Consider the following 18,608-nt stretch of genomic DNA (forward strand, 5'->3'; position numbering starts at 1 on the left):
AATGAATTGTAAATCCTTTCTTGGTCACCAATGTGCATGACTGCTAAGTGGAATACAAAATCCTTATTCAATTCATTGTGCCCACTCTGTAATGCTTTTCTATTTGATTACATTAAACTGCATTTTCTGTTAGTATCCCAGTCACATATTTTTAAAAAAAGAAAAGAAAATGATGAATGTGGTTTGCTTGTGTGTGTTGTCTCTGGTTCTGGTAGCCATAGCAAATTTGGCTATTCTTAAATTGAATATCCTCGTCTGACATGTCTCCAGTGAGAAGCCTGCAGACCACTTCTCAGGTCCCTCCTTCGTGATCTCTCTAAGCCTGGTGAGGTCCATACAAGCCACCGGTGTTTGTTCTTAAGCAAGCAGTCTGGCCTCTTTTTGCTAGAAGTCCAAGACAGTGTTGTTCAAAGCAGGCTCATTGGGATGCCGTTTTTGTTTTTGCTTTTTTTGTATTTGCTTTTTAAGGAAGAGTAGCATAGGATAAGTTTTCCATTGTCGCTCCTACCTTTTGTGATGGCAAGTTCTCAAATGCACTATCGCTGACCTCAGCAGTTGCACTCGCCAAAGCACATCTGAATCATGGCTTTTCAGTACTTTCAGTGTAACTGATGTTGATCTAACAAATCTCATAATCGCCTGCTCTATTCCATGGCCCATTTTGGTTAATGGGGTTCCAGAGGTTTTTAGAAATCAGGCCTTGAACATGGGGACTTTGAAAGTTAGAATTCCCTCATTGACATCCTGTTTTGTTCTATCTGATGTGTGATATTGTAGCATTGTGCCCTTGACTAAAAAGCCCAGGGACATGTTAACAAAGTGAATTCAAACAGCTAAAAACATTTTTAAAAAAACAGCAGCTGCAGCATTTTAGCTCCCTGTTGGGGAATAGAATCATAGAGCTCTGATGGGAGAGGAGGGTGGGGCCCCCTTCTAGAAAGCCCCTGCTCCATTATTAAGTGCGTGCTGTCCAGACTTCTGGGCCATGGGAGTGAAGGGCAAGGATTGTCTACAGTAACCAGTCTTTGGTCCACAGTGGGAACTTTGCAGATAAGAGGGTGATTTTTTCATGTGTTTACAGGTTACATAGGGCCTAAGTCTTTTAGCCTTGTTGCTGTCTGAGACCAGCTTTGCTTACAAGCATTGAAGCTCATTTGAACACATGTGACTGGGATAATAAATGCCAAAGTACAGTTTAATGAAGACAAGTGTCATGTCTTTCAGGTCTTAATTTCTTCACCTACAGCCCATGAAGGCTGCGTTCAGATGGGCTTTTGTAATTGAAAGCAAAGCCTCCTAACATTCTTGAATTGCCACCTACTTATCCCTAAAAGCTGTATCTGGCGGTGTGGTTAAAAGGCAGTTTGGTAGCAGTGGATCTCCTCATGTTTAAGATGATGGTGTCTGTTCAAAAGTAGTTTTTACTCTCTGAATTCTCATTTTTTAAAAATGAAACTCAGGGCCGGCTCCATGGCTGAGTGGTTAAAGTTCCGCACGCTCCAGTTTGGTGGCATGGGTTCGCAGGTTCGGATCCTGGGCACGGACCTACTCCACTCATCAGCCAGGCTGTGGAGGCATCCCACATTCTAAAAATAAAATGGAGGAAGATGGGCACAGATGTTAGCTCAGGGCTGGCCTTCCTCTTGAGCAAAAAAAAGAGGAAGATTGGCAACGGATGTTAGCTCGGGGTGAATCTTCCTCACCAAAAAAAGAAAAAGGGTGAAAATGAAACTCATAATCCTTTTTCATGTATAGAGGTATTATTTAAAATTTGTTTTATTGGTTTGTATAAGTTTTTCAGTCAGCTTCGATATGACTGATGAAGCAGGCTGAATCAATCTCAGAAATTTCAGTAGTATTATAGCTTTAAAAGACTAAACTTTTATAAATAAATACCTTTCAAATAATTCTTCAGGGACAATCAAAGAGTGAAATTCTCAGAATCTAGAGTTTTCCACTGTTTCCCAGAGTCCCTCTACAAAGAGTATGTTATGAAAATGACATGTGGCACCAGTCCCGCCACCCTGCCTTTGTGCGAGAAGCTGTGACCAAAGATGATTGCATTTGGGGGGAGCCTTGTGTTTATTCATTGTGATCATTTCAAATCCAAGAAAAGTCAAGTTGTTTTTCTTGCTTAAAAAAAAACTGTTTTATGGTTTTAAAGGTCTTTTGATAGGTGAGTCTTTGACATTTTGAAATTACTTTCTTCCTCTCCTTTTGCCAAAAATACTTGTTTCTTGAAACTCTTCCCTAGCCAGCAGAAAATATTTTGTGTTGTGAAGATGCACTTTGAAAATAAAGGAATAAAAGCCTCTGTTCACAGAAATTCTGTATCTCATGAAATACTCCCTGTTAACTGAAGGTTTATATGAGGACATTTGTGAGCTTGGAGACAATGATAACAATTGGCATTTTCTCATGTCAGCAGAGCCTGATTCTCCAGCCGTTTCTCCTAAGGTCTACATGCAGACTACTGAGTGACCTGGGCTTAGGTTGGCTGGGAGGGTTAAGGTTTCTCTTTATTTTATTGTGTTTTGAGATCTAAAGATGAAACATCATTCATTATGATGGCTTTTAGCTGATTCCCAGCTTAAGCCCAAGCATCATCCATTCTTACTAGCAGTGGTAGGGCTAGCAGGGAGGAGGAGTGGATGTAGAAGTCTTGAAAAATTTTTGCCTTCCTCTCCCAAGCTGGAGAACCATGCTTTCTGATCAGGACTGTGCGCCTCATTTCCCTCCATTCCAGTTTCCCCTCATGTGTACCCACAACAGGCATATGAATGTGGGCAGAGTGGAATGATGGGATTTATACTGTGTAATTAGAATCACAGTCAACAGAACTGGTCACTCTGTTTGAACAGCTTGCAATATTCATGACCTTGGGAAGGCTTTTAACTGGAACTTCTTTATTATTCTTTAACTGAAAACATGCAGCATATTTATCCCAGGGAAGATAACTACAAATAATAATATACTAAGTACTAATTCATCCAGAAATGTTGGGTTTCATATTTGTAACTTTTTATTTTGTTCATTATTGCAACAAAATAATTGCACTAATTGCCGTTATATCATGCAGTACTAAGGGCGCTTTATTCATTGGTAGTGCATGTGGGGGGTTTGTTATTACTTAGCTCATGTTGCATGTTAATGATGCATGTCTGAAATTTGTTGTGTCCTTCAAGGCATGATGGGTGGCTATCCGCCAGGCCTTCCACCTTTGCAGGGCCCAGTTGATGGCCTTGTTAGCATGGGCAGCATGCAGCCACTTCACCCTGGGGGGCCTCCACCCCACCATCTTCCGCCAGGTGTGCCTGGCCTCCCGGGCATCCCACCACCGGGTAAGAACTTCATGCTCATTCACTCATTAATCTCATCTTCATATTCTCTTTTTCCTCCCTCAGCCAGTTGTTCCAGGAGTTACCTGCTGCCCATTGTGGGCAGGCCTTCCTCCCTTACTGAGAATACCAGAGATGTCAGGGGTATCAACACATAGCAGCAGGGCCTTCCCTGTGTGTTGAGCAGGTGGCTCAGCAGCTGTGCCCTTGGGCACCTGGTGGCCTAGCAGCAGCACAGAACACATGGCAGAGATCAGACTTAGCAGACCATGGTGCAGAAGGCATACTCTAAAATCACTCAGATAATTTGACATGTGCTCAAAAAGTCAAACATAGCCCAGATGCCCTCTTCATCAGTGAATTAAGCTTGCCAATTTGCTCCATCTCCTGCTTCTCAAACAGCCCTTTTAAAGGAATTGCAGAATTGCTAATGTAGAACTCTTCAGAACTCCTTCAGTCAATCCTTCTAGGAACAAAAAGGAGGGAGGGAGGGAATTTGCACTGAACGAGTTTTCTGTATCTGAGTCCCCTAGGAAGCATGACATAACATTTTAAAGAACAGCATAGCCCACCCTACTAACTGTACACACTGGTTTGTCTGTCAACAGAAGCTGAGAAGTTAATTCATATAGAAACTTACAAATGGAGTCTAGAAATAGCTACAGTTTTACTTTATAATTAATTAGCAAATTGAAAGATTATGAAAGGAAAATCACAAGTTCCCATTTAATTGCCATCATATGCAAAAGAACTGACCCTTAGCTATAATCTAGTTGGAAGGAATGTGATCTTAAGGTGACTTGGAGTAGCACTTCATCCATTATCTAAAATATCAGATAAAGGGCCAACCCAGATGATAAAATGTAGAAATGATAAATTTGGTTACACCAGTATTAGACCTACCAATCAGAGGGTATACAGAGTTCCAAACAATGCTTCAGAGGGTGTACCCAGCAGTGTGCAGAGTGAGCGAACCCGGTGGCTTGGCCTAGAGCCTCCAGCTGCCGTCTTTGTGAGTATTGCTTAGAGAATACCCGTAACTCCAAGAAGTGTTTGATCCAGAAGTACCCAGAGGAAGAAATGTTTGTGGGAGTGGGTGCTTCATTATCGAAATGGTGGCCTGTGTGTGAGTTGCTGTTACAACAGGAGTCAGTCATAAAATGGTTGGGTACCTATGTGGCAGGTAGAATTGACCTTAATTCTATGCCTTCCACCTTGTTATAGGGTATCTGACTGAGTCAGTCAGACCAGGTCAGAGTTGACTTCTAGGTGCATGTGGCACTCAGTGGGAGCCACATCTAAGGCCAGTACCCTCTAGGTAGCAGATATCTTTTGGTGGGTGTTGGGACTTAGCTGTCTCCCTTTCCCCATTCTTCAGATTCCAAATTGCACTTGAAGGAAGCACAACAGACCTGATTATAGTCAGGGAGACAGGGAAGAGCCCTTCTTAGTGCGTGCACATGCACACGTCTGATCGGGCTTTGAGGAGAGGAGAATTCAGGGAGCTCCTCTGGTGACTCAGTCTGCATTCTCGCTGGCTGCCCCCTGGCATGGCATTTGTAAACAGAGGAAGCAGAGAGGGTTGCTGATTTGTTTGTGCTACCCTGCAAAGATTAATACAGTCAGCTCAGGGAAGCCCACTATGTTGTGGAATCTAAGGTGGGTGAGTGTCCTTGTGGGGGCAGAGGTTAATAATATGTTGCTTGAGTAGCAGCTTTCCCACCACAACCTCTTCATTCATTCTCAAATAATCATTAGGATCCTACTGTGGTGATCCAGGTACCCTTCTGGGTACTTAGAATATAAAAATCTCTGCCTTGTAACCAGAAAGCTTGTTTTTACTTATTTTCTCTCTAGCAAATGTCTAATACTTCCTGGAAATGGCATTTAGCAATTCTGAACCTTAGAATAGTGGGCTGATCCTGCCTAGTCAAAATATCAACATTTTGAATCCAGAGAAACTACAGAATATGACGTTAGCTCCTCTTGATCCTTCTATGCAGCCAGCAGGACTTGTTTAAGGTTTAAACAACAGCTCACCAGGGTTTTGGTTGTAGTTTGTTGGTTTTTAATAAACTGGGTCCCTTGCCTATTTCTGTGTTTTATGGAAATGGTAAATGAATGGTCCTGAGATTAAAATAGCGCCAGACACTAAATTTAGGACCTCTCATTATTATCAGCTAGTACCTATGAGACAGAAATTGCTTGTGAGGAGTCACCAAGGGAAGTTTACGAAATTATTACCAGATGTATAGTACAAATATAGTAGGACCATGAAATCTTTCTCTTTCCGTTTGTCATTTTGCATTTGAAGCAACAAAACTGCTCTGCTTCCAGATAATCCCTTTTCAAAGTGCTTCTCTATCAGATGAAAGTGTCCTCTCTCATTAGTGACTCCAGTTAGAACCATAGGTGCTGGTAGACTGTGAGGGAACAGCAAGGATATGTTTCCATAAAGCTCATTTAACTGTGCATTTGCACAACCTCTTCTTTTTGTCCCTAGTGTCCTAGCACACTGCTGAGCCTGATTGCAGTACTGTTACTGCTGAAATTAAACACAGGCTTCAGTTGCAGGAAAATGTGTTGTCAGAAGAAAAATACCTTGAAAATAGTGGTGTGTTTCGATGATAGCTTCTTAGAGAAATACTAGAATTTATTGCAGGGTTCAAATCATTTCTAAACCATGAATAATTAATGTACAATTGACAAGTTGTACTAGCATTGTTCTTAAAGTACCTAGAAAACAGAAGAATAGGAATTTTCTATTTGAATGAAACATCTTGTTTTGTGTGCTTAGGGTTCCTATCCACAAAGACTCAAGGGCAGAGAGCCATAGGTTTGCATTATATGGCATCATTTCTTATCAGACAGTAGTTTTTCAGTTATCTCAACCCAGAACCTCTAATTGTACCATTGCATTCTGAATTATAGGTGTGATGAACCAAGGAGTGGCCCCTATGGTAGGGACTCCAGCACCAGGTGGAAGTCCATATGGACAGCAGGTGAGCCTTCCAGTTGGATTTTCTAGGACTCGACAGAATTCAAGTTATACTCTTTCTCAGCATGTGCTGAGTATTTCTTTTCCCTCACCATGGGGTCTGTGCTCTTTCAGGTAGGAGTTTTGGGGCCTCCAGGGCAACAGGCACCACCTCCATATCCTGGCCCACATCCACCAGGCCCCCCTGTCATACAGCAGCCAACAACACCCATGTTTGTGGCTCCCCCACCGAAGACGCAACGGCTTCTCCACTCAGAGGCCTACCTGAAATACATTGAAGGACTCAGTGCTGAGTCCAACAGCATTAGCAAGTGGGACCAGACCCTGGCAGGTAAGAAGAGTCCTTCTCAATAAGCCTTTGAGAAATCCACAGTTCCTCAAAGTCCACTCACTGCTATTGGCATATTTATTATAGGATAGATATCCATTTTTCTTACATAAGTAAGATAAATCATACATTTAATAGAAGGGTTAGGAGCTTCTTTGTTCACGTCACACATTGAAAATGGTTTTTTGTTGAATTTCAGAGCTTAGTTTTGTCATAAACATCACTGCCATCTTTTTTAAGTATATTCTGAATTTGTTCAATTATTTTTCAGGCAGTTGGGCATTAGCACAGATGCATTTGGGTAATTTCACCTCAATTTTGAAAAAAAGGAAAATATTGGAAATCATATTTCTGTTAACTTATCAAGTTATTCATTTAGTTCACTAGACTTAATGTATTTTCAGTACATACCGAAATAACTTGCCTAGTTTCTGGAAAGAAATTTGGAAGTTTCTACTCATTCTTCATTTAGAAACCAAATTTGATAATTTAATTTCTTTTAAGGGTAGTAGGTATGCTTTCCCTTTCTTCACATTTACCTTTTTTTAAGACTGGCATCTGAGCTAACATCTGTTGCCAATCTTTTTTTTTTTTCCTTCTTCTCCCCAAAGCCCCCCAGTGCATAGTTGTATATTCTAGTTGTAGGTCCTTCTGGCTCTGCTATGGGGGCACCACCTCAGCATGGCTTGATGAACAGTGCTAGGTCTGCACCCAGGATCCAAACTGGCAAAACCCTGGGCCGCCGAAGTGGAGCGTGTGAACTTAACCACTCAGCCATGGGGCCGGCCCTTTTTAGGAGTTTTTGTTAAAATTGACGCAATTATTAAATATCAGGAGTGCCTACAACAAAATATTAATGATGAGATCTTTTAGGTGTTTGTGCAACTCTTGTGTTCCCATTCTAGTAGAGAATTATATTGTGCAGCTCTTTTGTGAAGTCATTATTATAAATTAGATAATTTCTAAAATACAAAGCATGAAACAACGAGACATCCGTGGCTAGGTGGTTTCATGCCTAAGTGAAGTAGTTTTCTAAAAACCAAGATGCCTAATAAAATGGCATAAGAAATTTGCTTAGAAATATTCTGTAGAGTTAAAATTTATAATATTCAATAAATAATAAGTGTTTTATGTTTTAATAAATCTATCAGACCTTAGGACTGAGGGAAAATTTCTTACCTTAAAATTCCTGTTTATATTTCTCCATCTGCACTTCAATTTTCAGCTCGAAGACGTGATGTCCATTTGTCAAAAGAACAGGAGAGCCGCCTACCCTCTCACTGGCTGAAAAGTAAAGGGGCCCACACTACTATGGCCGATGCCCTCTGGCGCCTTCGGGATTTGATGCTCCGAGACACCCTCAACATTCGCCAAGCGTACAATCTAGAAAACCTTTAATCGCATCAATTACGTTTCTTTTATAGAAGCATAAAGAGTTTTGTGGAACAGTAGCCATTTTAGTTACTGGGGGTGGGGGGAGGAACAAAGGATGATAATTTTTATTGCATTTTACTGTACATCACAAGGCCATTTTTATATAAGGACACTTTTAATAAGCTATTTCAATTTGTTTTTGTTATATTAAGTTGACTTTATCAAATACACAAAGATTTTTTTGCATATGTTTCCTTCGTTTAAAACCAGTTTCATAATTGGTTGTATATGTAGACTTGGAGTTTTATCTTTTTACTTGTTGCCATGGAACTGAAACCATCAAAGGTTTTGTCTTGGCTTGGGGTTTTTGTTTTTTGTTTTTGGGGTTTTTTTTTTATAAAAGAAAAAACAAAATGAAAAAAAATATACACACACACACGAGTTTACAGATGAGTTTAAGTTGACAGTGAAATGTGAAGTTGGTCCTAGTTTACATCTCAGAGAGGGGTGTGTTCTTGTGTCTGTTTCATGTGCCTGAATGTCTTAAGCCACTTTCGCAAAACTGTTTCTTACAGGTGAAGTGAAGGTTGTTATTTAGGTTATGGGTGTTTGGCAGACATGGCACATTGCTCTGTTAACTCAGAAGCTTGCTCCAGAAATCTGAAATCAGTGCTGTGCATCCTTCTGCAGCTAGTACATCTCCTGGACACCTGGAGGGAAAGATCACTTTTTCTGTGCTGAGTTAGATACCTATGGTGTCAGTTATTTTTGCAGAACACGTGCACAACCCTAAGTTATATTTAGTCTTGGCAGGTAAGTGTGAGGGTACTTTTGATCTATTTATAATGAATTCACAATTTATGCCTATATATTAGATGATTTAAAATTTTGAATCTCTTACATTGGGAAACATTGAAGTTCATCTTGAAGAAAGCATTGAGGTGTGCAAGGACGTAATTTATTTTTAAACATAACACCTAACCCAACATAGGGAGGGGAGTGCATAACAATATATGAGCTGTGTCAGAAGCATAATTATAAAAGGGTACAGTGCCTGCCTATGCAAATATGTTTTAGTATTTTTTATTTCCTCTTCAGATGTGGCATTTTTTTCTTCTAAGTTAAAGTTGTAATTCTTAACCAGAAATTTAAGACTTTTTGAAGTATTTTTTAAATTTAGCTTGTGCTTTTGAATTTCAGGAGAAAGGAATCATAATTTTAAAAAATGCTCACTAAAAAGACTATTACAGATCCCAAACACTTGGGTTTGATGACCCTGTTTCTCCATATGACCCTAGAATAATCATTTGGAGGGCAGTGTATGATGCTCAGATAAGTGGAAAGCGTCAAACACGGAACAGCGTTTCACTTGGCATTTTTGAAACCTGCTTTATTGCAACAAGGTGGTTGCCATCGCGGTGGAGCATCCACTTCTGTTTGCAAGTTGAGAGAGTGACTCTCAGAGGATGCTTTTTTCTTTTAATCTGGAATGAATCAATACCCAGGTATTTAATTACCATTCTTACTAAATCATGTGGACAAAAGAGTGTAGAACGGAAAAAAAGTCTCTTGTATCAGATACGTTAAATACAGGAGGCCCTTGTAACTTAATTGCCTGTAGTCAACCACTGGATCTCAATTTGCATCAAGTATTTTAAATAATTCTGAATTTTAAAAAAATGTATTACAGTAGTATGTCAGTACCTTATTGTCAAACTGAATCAGATAAAGAAAACTTCATTTCCTGGTTATTTGGGCCATTGAATCATCATGAACTGTATAATACAATCAGATTATTTTATTTCTAGACATCCTTGAATTACACCAAAGAACCTGAAATTTAATTTTGGTTAAGTTATTTATTTATTTCATGCACCCATTTTATTTCCCTTTTTAAGGTCTGGATGAGACTTCTTTGGGAAGCCTCTAAAAACTCTTCACTGTGGGCTATGTGGGGCATTAGAAGCCAGAGCACTCCTCCTCCAGGCTCCTTCCCAGGGTTTGGAGGTGCTGTAGGAACCATAGATCCAGCAAGGGGCTTCCCTAAGGCAGTGCAGAGCCGGGCCAGGGGGCCACTTGGCAGGCCCTAATTAAGTTTAAAAAAAAAAAAAAAAACTATGTATTTATTTTAGAATCATGTCTTTCTGTATATTAACCTGGAGAATATCAATCAATATTTAGGATATAAGATTTGAGGTCAGCCATCTTCCAAGAAAGAAAAACCAAAAAAAAGCAAGTAAACAAAAAGTCCTGACTTAAGAAGGTACAAGTGAACTACACATCTTTTTCCATGAGTTTTATGAACTGTAGTGATGTGGCTTAGAAAGCATAAGGGCCTAAATGTTTTCAAAATGTCAGTTCACGTGGAAAAGAATTTTGTCTATGTGGGAGAAAAACCTATAGGTTTAAAATAGTATGTCAGCCAACTGATTTAAAAGGCCTTGAATTGCTTTGTTTTTGAACCCACCCTTCTCTTCTTATGAGGAAGAATTGAGAGGGGACGCTTCTTTGTGTAAAATCTCCAAATTGGTGTTGTTGACTTTTGAGCTTGAACATTTTCAGACCTGATTAAAACTTGGTTTATTCTAATTTCTGTATCAAAAGAGGTTTAAGTGGTAACTAGTCTTATAACATGTATGTATCATATGTTTGTTCATCTAAAGCTTTTTAATCCAAATAAAAATGGAGTTTGCAAAGTGATTTGGATTAACCAGGTTTGGTTGTTCTGTTAAAGCTTGTGTCAGATGTTAGTTCCAAGCAGATTTCCTGCAAGCCTTGATTTTATGCTGACAGGGATACGGCTGCCAATTGAAGGGAAGAGAGCTCCTCAGGTGGAGGCAGAAGTCAGTGTCCAGACCCTGGCTGAGGGATCGGGCTGCATTAACAAAGCCGAATGTAGTCAGACTGCAGTCTGGCATGCCCCACGCCAAGCTGGCAGTCAGGGAATTCCTAACATGTCCTCAGTATGGGCAGAAAGGCAGGTTGAAGTTAAAAATGGAGAGTTACTGATGGCGGAAGGTAAGGAAAGCATGTCCTGTGTCATAAAGGAGTGTAACCCATTTCAAACAGTCAGCTGTTTGTGGCCAGAAGAGACAAGTGGCCCAGGTATGTCTTTAACATCCTTATAATCTCTTAAACCATGACCACACTTTTAATAGAAAGTGTTGGTAAAAATCAACCAACTGTTTTCCTCTAATATCACTTTGCAAATCCCTGTGGTTCTGTTCTCTTAAGAGTTTAGGGCTGTACAGCCATCTGTGCTCATGAGCATATTTTGAGTGATCATTGATATATAGTTAAACATTCCACTATGAGCAAATACTGCTAAGTATTACTGTGTTCCTCTTTAGTTTAGAAGTATGCTAGGTCAGCTCAGAAAGTTCAGAACTGAACACATTAACAGAACTATTTCTATGCCCAAAATAGATGTGCTATTCACGTTTTGTGGATTGCACATAAGTGTGGCAAGAAATTCCAAATTTAGTACACGTGTGTGAAGACTAAGACCCAATACTGCTTTACTAGGAGAGAAGTTTTTTGGAAAATGCCAGAGTCCAAGTGTATACTTTTTTAAAAGCAGTTAACTCTGTGAAAAATTCAAATTTACAAAAATAGAAAGAGATTAATGTGATTAAGATAACATCAGAGGGGCCAGCCCAGTGGCACAGCAGTTGAGTTCGGACGTTACGCTTCTCGGTGGCCTGGCGTGCGCCACTTCAGATCCCGGGTGCGGACATGGTACCTCTTGGCAAAAGCCATGCTGTGCTAGGCATCCCATGTATAAAGTAGAGGAAGATGGGCATGGATGTTAGCTCAGGGCCAGTCTTCCTCAGCAAAAAGAGGAGGATTGGCAGTAGTTAGCTCAGGGCTAATCTTCCTCAAAAAAAAAGATAACATCAGAGATATAGGCAAGACTTTCAAACTAGGACTGCTAGATGAACAAAGACAGCCCTTGCTTATTATTTACTGTGCACCTAACATAGGTACTTGCCCTCTCAGTTCAGAAGATCAAATGAAGCTATAAAGCCTGCGTTCTTTCCCCAACACTACAGTGGAAGTAGACTTCTAGCATGTCTACCAAAATTAGATTTTGGTCATTCTAGAATAAGTGCTGTGATTTTTGAAATTGTTTTGCCTTTTAGTTCACACTAGAGGGCACTGCAGTTCTATAATCAGCATATAAGATTATGGTTCTTTTCACTTTAAGTTCCTTTAAATAATTGCAGTATCTGATAAGTAAGGTAGTCATATTCCTTAGCAGGAGGGTTAAAAATTTTTTCCAAGCAAAGTTGAAAAGCTTGCACCTTGGTTAAAACAGATTAGTTCTGGGGCTGGCCCGGTGGCACAGCAGTTAAGTTTGCACGTTCTGCTTCGGCGGCCCAGGGTTGCTGGTTCAGATCCCAGGTGCAGACCTATGCACCACTTGTCAAGCCATGCTGTGGCAGGCGTCCCACATAGAAAGTAGAGGAAGATGGGCACAGATGTTAGCTCAAGGCCAGTCTTCCTCAGCAAAAAGAGGAGGATTGGTGGCAGATGTTAGCTCAGGGCTAATCTTCCTCAAAAAAAAAAAAAAAAGATTAGTTCTTACTCTGTAGCATCCAAACTAATGTGCTCTGAAAGTATCAATTTAATAGAATAATTCCTATAACACTAACTTGCCTTTAAGTCAGACATTGTCCTGTCATCTTCAAAGGTTTGTTGTCCTTCAATAAATCCGCACTTTATATATTTTCAAAAAGGAGAAGAACACTAGGGAGAGCTAACACAAATTTCAGGCTAGTGATTCTTTCTAGGGGGGGCCAGGGAAGGAACCACAGCACACACACAAGTTAGCTGATGGTTTTCTTAGCATTTACAACTATTCTTTGTAAAAGGTGTGTGTGTGTTGCATATTCTTTATATGTATCAAACATTACTAAATTCTCTGTATGAATCAAACATTCTAAGACTTGGGGTGGGGAGAACATATGGAATAAGGCCATATAATTGAGAGAATCATACCACAGTTTAATTTCTTATGCAGCATCACTAAGATGCCTGTGAGGTTAGATTCACCAGGAACTCTTTAGTTGACGTAGCCTTTCTCTCCCAGGTGCTGTTGGTCATCACTGGTCTTCACACTCAAGCCGTCTCTGAGCAGGTAGAGCTTTAATGAGATCTGAGTAGTCAGTGGCTATATTGAATTGGTTCTAAGATAAATGCACTAACATATTAGAAAAAAATGCCTAGAAAAATTGAGATTTGTGGCAGAGGGAGATCATTAACTTCAGGATACCCTGTGTCTTTAAGTATCTGCTTCTTTATTCATGAGTAATAGTTAAAAATCATTTTGAAACTTAGTCTTTAATATGCTGATATTTTCTCGTTTGGAGATATTGGATGTAGTTATCTAAGTATGGAAAGATGCCTTTCCCTTTTTCTATCAGCTGACCCAAACTTACTCTTGGTCAGATTGCAAAATCTCTCCCAATAGACTGAGCTTCTGATTTAGCTGAAGTCTATGGTTGCTTTACACTGTGAAGTTTCATTTCTTAGGGAAGGAACAGTGTCTTCATCTTTAGCAGCAAGATGAAAGCTTTATCTTCACCATAGCCAGGTGTGAAGCCTGTTGCCGGCACCCCCTCCCCGCCCCAGTCTTCATGGAGGTCCAGCCCTTGTATGTTAGTGGACCCAGGCAAGGGAAGGGGTTATTTCTGTTCACAAGAGCACTTAACATGAGTAGTGTGTGATCAGTCAGGAATTCCCACCACCCTAGCAAAATGTTTACAGATTGGTAGCTGGCAGAAATGTAATCTGTATAAATATCCTGGTTTAAATGATCTTGCAGTAGAAAGCTTTTATGTCCATGATTAAATCTGAATTCTGCAAAAAAAAAAGTAGATAAGATTATCTTTTGTTGCCTAAAACAACGAACTTCACAATTCAGACTGCACTGAAAAGCATGCTGATTGATGTTTGAATTTTTTAAGAAATATTTCATGGACTAGACTCAATGGGTAGGTGTGTTTTAGGAGGAAACAGTTTTCCCACAAGTGCTGTCCAACAGTGACTTGGGAAGTATTCAAGCAGAGACAGGAAAACTAAAAATTCTTTGTAAAGGCAGTTCTGTGTAAGAACAACAGATCTGAAAAGTACATTTTTAAAGGAGTTGAAACCAGTAGTAAAATTTCATATTCACTTTATTGATTGCTGAAGTTCAGTCTCTGGTGCATCTTCCAGCCGTCTCTGATACTGTCTTTCTGAGGCTTTTCTACGGTAGACATCATCTGTATCAAACAAAAATTTTACTTAGACTTTTAAGAAACCGAGGAATTAAAAATACTCATCTGTGTAATTTAACCAATAATCTAGGTCTGTCACCTATTTCTGAATCTCAACATTAATGTTTAACTCAATGCCAAAATAAACTTAATTTAAAACAAAATGGGGCCAGCCCCAGTGGCCTAGTGCTTAAGTTCAGTGCGCGCTACTTCAGCAGCCCAGGTTCAGTTCCTGGGCACGGACCTAGACCTCTTGTCTGTCAGTGGCCATGCTGTGCTGGCGGTTCACATACCAAAAAAAGGAAGATTGGCAGCAGATGTTAGCTCAGGGAAAATATTCCTCAGCAAAAAAATAAATAAAATGAGTTCAGTGAGGACTACATTAATGAAGCTCTGGACTTCAGTAGCGGGTAAGAGTCAAGGTCTTCAGACAGGATCATGTCTCAGCACGCCTCTTAGCAATGTTGTAAGAATTTCCTCACTTCCTTTTCCCCCGTGATTTCTGTTCTCTCTGAAATATCCTTCTTAACTGAAACCTGGCCCCTGAAAGGCACTTCTTGCCCTACTGCTCTCTGCTGCTCCCTCTCCCAAACCCAGGAACTCAGGGTGGGGAAGTAAGGTCAGTTTCCTTGTTCTCAGCTGCTGCTTTTCCAGACTACTGATTCTCTACCCTCTTCCTTTGGGGCTTATGCCATTTGCCATCATCTCTGCAGTGGCACCTGCTCTCCATCACTCCCTTTCAGTCACTGGAAATGCTAGCATCTAGCTCAGGCTCCATCTTCCTAGGCAACACCATTCCCCACAGGGATGAAGCCCAGCCCCCTTCACCTCCCTGACTTCTCCAGTCAACTTCTGCCATCTACTTGCAGTGTTCCTCAAGTAATACATTCATTCTGCTCTGACCACAATCTCTACTATCTTTCTAGCCCTTCTGTCCTTGGACCTCTACCAATTTCTTCCCCAGGTCCTTGGCCCCTGCCCAAACCAGCTGAAATTCCCTCTTTGTCAACATCAACTTCTTGACACACCTTCAAAACGCCAACTACAGATTAATCCAACTTCCTTCCTTCTTGCCTCATTCTGCTTGCTTTGCACTCTGGGGCCAACTGCTGCATCTAACTGGGTGTGCTGTGAAGCCTGACGATCCTGTTTCCTCAGCCATAACCCTGACCCACTCCCAAATGGCCATGAACTCTTTCTTCAGAAAAAAGTCATCAGTAAAGAACTCTTCCAGCTAACTTCCAAGGGCTACTCCTACCGCCCCACTCTGATCCCATCCTCTCCCACTTTCTCAGAGGCCAAGGTATCTCCAGCCTCTCTCCACCTACTCTTTCCTGATTCTCATTTGCCTCTCTTCGAGTCTCTCTTGGTCTGGGAGAGGGAGCTTACCTCCCATTCGCAGTCAAACCTCCTGAACTTCCTGTCTTCCTTGATAACAGACTCCTCTGGTTTCCCTCCTGGCTTTTCTGGCCCCTCTCAGTCATCCTGAAAATGTTGGAGTTTGACTCTGACGTTCATCACAATCTGTTTGTGAACGACCCACAAACCCAGATCTATGGCCCAGATCTGCCTCCGGAGCTTCAGATCTGTATAACCATCTCCACCTCAGCACATCGAAAATGAAGCTCAGGATTGTCCTGCCTGTGTTCCCCCTGCCCCAGCGGTCCTGACAGAAGCTTCCACTCCTCATCTCTTGAGTCTACCCAATCACCAAGCCCTACCAATACTATCTCTGGGGTGTCTCTCAACTCCACCCACTTCTTTGCCTCCCTTCTGTCCCCACTCTAGACCAGGCCACCACCTCAAACCTGGACAACCACATAGCCTAAGTGTCCCTAACAGTCTCCTGTCCACAAGAAGCTATTCTCAGCCCCGTGGCTGAGTGGTTAAGATCGGACGCTCCGCTTCAGTGGCCCGGGGTTTCACCAGTTCAGATCCTGGGTGCGGACCTACCATAGCTCATCAAGCCATGCTGAGGTGGCATCCCACACAGCACAATTAGAAGGACCTACAACTAGAATATACAACTATGTGCTGGGGGCTTTGGGGAGAAGAAGAAAAAGATTAGCAACAGATGTTAGCTCAGGTGGCAATATTAAAAAAAAATTGCTGCCACTTAAAACCCTTCAATCCTTTGGGACATACTCTTTGTTCTCCAGTCCATTTGTGGCCCTGCAAGCACCTCTAACCACTTCCTCCCTTACTCTGCTCACTTGCTTCAGTCCCTCAAACACAGCATACTTTCACACCAAGGTCTCCATGTCTACTGTTAGCGCTGGCATGAGACACTTTCAACTCCACACACCTTCCCTCATCTGGTTGACACTGACTCAATCTTCAGGTCCTACCTGACATGGTAACTCCTCCTGGAAGCCTTCCCTGCACCATCTAGTCCAATTGAGGTGCCCCACCCAAAACTCCCATGCTCCCTCCACTTTCCCCTCACAGCACTGATCACACTTAAACAATGTTTACATCTGTCTCTCCCATTAGAGCTCTTCTGGAGTAGGGGACCCTCTGCCTTGTTCATCATGTCCTCTCATCAGTGCTCATTAAATATTGATGAATGGATGAACAGAAGGTCTGAATATCTTTAGAAAGCAGTAATGTAATTTTTTTTTTTTTAATGAGGGTTAGCAACTCTCAAGTGATGCAGTGTTTCTGGAGACGGACAAAGCAGAAAGGGCCTAGGGATTGGAGAAGTCTTTCCAGAAGAGGAACTAGTTCAGCAAAGCAATGCTAGGCATTTTTTCACAGTGCTGGGCCCTGGTGCCAAGGACTCTGCCCTGTAAAGACAGTGGTAATTAGCTAAGCCGGACAGACCAGCTCCCTCCAGGGTTTGGACTGAAGAGTGCAGAGAGGACTGGCCAGTTAGCAGGAGTTTCCATGAATCCTCAGGATCCCACCCCCTTCTGTGGTACTGTGAACGAGGCTGTTCTTCATGTCCAAATAATATCACAGGCATATTATCACGTGCCCTCCCCTCAACGGGCAGGGAAAGTCTCAAGGTTGTTCGCCAATGTGCCTTTGTCGCCCCCGTTACAGCAGGACCCAAGCCGGTCCCTAGGGCCCAACGAATGACCTGCACTTGCCCTTCTGACCAGGGTAAAAGCAGCTCATCGCTCTGGGTGGAACGAACGGTCTGCAACCTAAGAATATCCTCCAGGAAAACGGGTCCCTTGCCGCCTCGTGCCTTCCTGAAATAAAACGGAGGCTGCTGCACCCCCACTTACAGAAGGTCTCCTGGCCCACGCGCACTTTAATCATGATCCACTCCATTGTTCCTCCCAGGACAAAAAAGAAGGGCAGGAACCGGTAGACGCCGAGTCGCTGCTTTCCGGGCACCCACTGCAGAACCCGCCTCACCTGGGCCCTGGAAAACATGCCCGACCGAAGTCGTGGAGAGGGGTACGGCGGAAGCAGGAGCGACGTGAGCTGCCCCAGCCCCTAGACTGGAGCGCCCGGGTGGAGCCGAGCCGTCCCGCTCGTCCTTGCCAAGGCACAAAGGCCGGGCGCCGTAGGACCCCTACCCTGCGCCCCCGCCAGGCGCGTGCAGATCTTCAGGAGCTGAGCGATGAGCCCCAGACCCAAAGCCTGAGGCGGCTCCACCAATCAGAGTGCGGTGGGGTACGCGGATCCGCCAATCAGAATGCGGCAGAGTGCGCGTGCTCTGTGAGACCGGCCCGGCCTGAGGGGGCTGGCGCAGGCGCCTCGGCTCTAGAGGCGGGGCTCCCCAAGGGGGCGAGGCCTCCCACGTGGCTTCGGGCCGGTCCCGCCCCACGACCTCTCCGGTACAGGCTAGTGCTCAGAGTTGGCAGCCGCACCCCCTACTCTGCCACCGCCATCTTTTTTTTAAAGTCCTGATAGAAGTGATGACCCTCTCTGATGGACTAAATGTGTACTACACCATACTCTAAATGCAATCACTCAACGCTTTGCATTTATTTCAGGGTCGTGACTGGTGACTAGACTTTTAAAAATAACAGAATTTGATATGCATCATTGAAAGCTGAACTTTATCATGATCACAAAAAAAGGATCTTGTGAAAAACAACTCTAAAATTAATCAAAGCTATCCTATATGGGACACTTAGCGTTATACAGGGACTTGTAGGTGCTTTTTATGCATCATCTTCTTATTCACAATAATCACAGAACCGCAGGATGGTTAAAGAGCCTGGGCTTTGTCAAAGCACATCCCTGCTCTACACAAACTCTCTTAGCTGGTCTGTGCCTCAACTCTCTAACCTACAAAACGGGGACCTTTCTCTGAAGCTTTGAGAGGATTTAGAGAGATAAATAAAGCACTT

The 18,608-nt window shown here is 42.3% G+C and overlaps 2 protein-coding genes across 37 annotated transcripts in view; one reads left to right on the forward strand and one right to left on the reverse strand.

Annotated features, from left to right (window-relative positions):
* The window catches only part of PBRM1 (polybromo 1), a 122,539-nt gene extending 111,801 nt beyond the window's left edge, over positions 1–10,738 (forward strand). For 25 of the 35 annotated variants that reach the window (XM_008513119.2, XM_070575030.1, XM_070575021.1 and 22 more), the window contains 4 exons: positions 3,186–3,341; positions 6,270–6,340; positions 6,451–6,667; positions 7,890–10,738. In XM_008513119.2, coding sequence (XP_008511341.1) covers positions 3,186–3,341; positions 6,270–6,340; positions 6,451–6,667; positions 7,890–8,062 — 617 coding nt within the window. In that variant the 3' untranslated portion in view covers positions 8,063–10,738. The remainder of the gene's footprint in view (positions 1–3,185; positions 3,342–6,269; positions 6,341–6,450; positions 6,668–7,889) is intronic. The other 10 variants (XM_008513121.2, XM_008513124.2, XM_070575032.1 and 7 more) reach the window with 1 other exon arrangement.
* A 2,286-nt stretch (positions 10,739–13,024) lies between these two features.
* UQCC5 (ubiquinol-cytochrome c reductase complex assembly factor 5) lies at positions 13,025–17,993 on the reverse strand. Of its 2 annotated transcripts, none has more exons than XM_008513110.2 (3): positions 17,532–17,993; positions 14,217–14,304; positions 13,025–13,900 (listed from the first exon to the last, which is right to left on the reverse strand). In XM_008513110.2, the coding sequence occupies exons 1-3, from the start codon at positions 17,680–17,682 to the stop codon at positions 13,888–13,890; spliced, it is 252 nt and encodes an 83-aa protein (XP_008511332.1). In that variant the 5' UTR covers positions 17,683–17,993; the 3' UTR covers positions 13,025–13,887. The 2 variants fall into 2 exon arrangements, 1 of the variants encoding a protein (XP_008511332.1); XR_011526938.1 differs by having other exon boundaries at positions 13,852–13,900; positions 17,665–17,805.
* Between the last annotated feature and the right edge of the window lie 615 nt (positions 17,994–18,608).

Source organism: Equus przewalskii, chromosome 15, assembly GCF_037783145.1.
Source record: "Equus przewalskii isolate Varuska chromosome 15, EquPr2, whole genome shotgun sequence".
NCBI classification, from domain to species: domain Eukaryota; kingdom Metazoa; phylum Chordata; class Mammalia; order Perissodactyla; family Equidae; genus Equus; species Equus przewalskii.

Excerpts from the sequence above, each read along its gene's own strand:
- UQCC5 (XM_008513110.2), bottom strand. The coding sequence starts at position 17,682 with ATGTTTTCCAGGGCCCAGGTGAGGCGGGTTCTGCAGTGGGTGCCCGGA. Across the intron at positions 14,305-17,531 it reads CGTGGGCCAGGAGACCTTCT|ATGATGTCTACCGTAGAAAA; the intron begins GTAAGTGGGGGT and ends TGTTTGATACAG.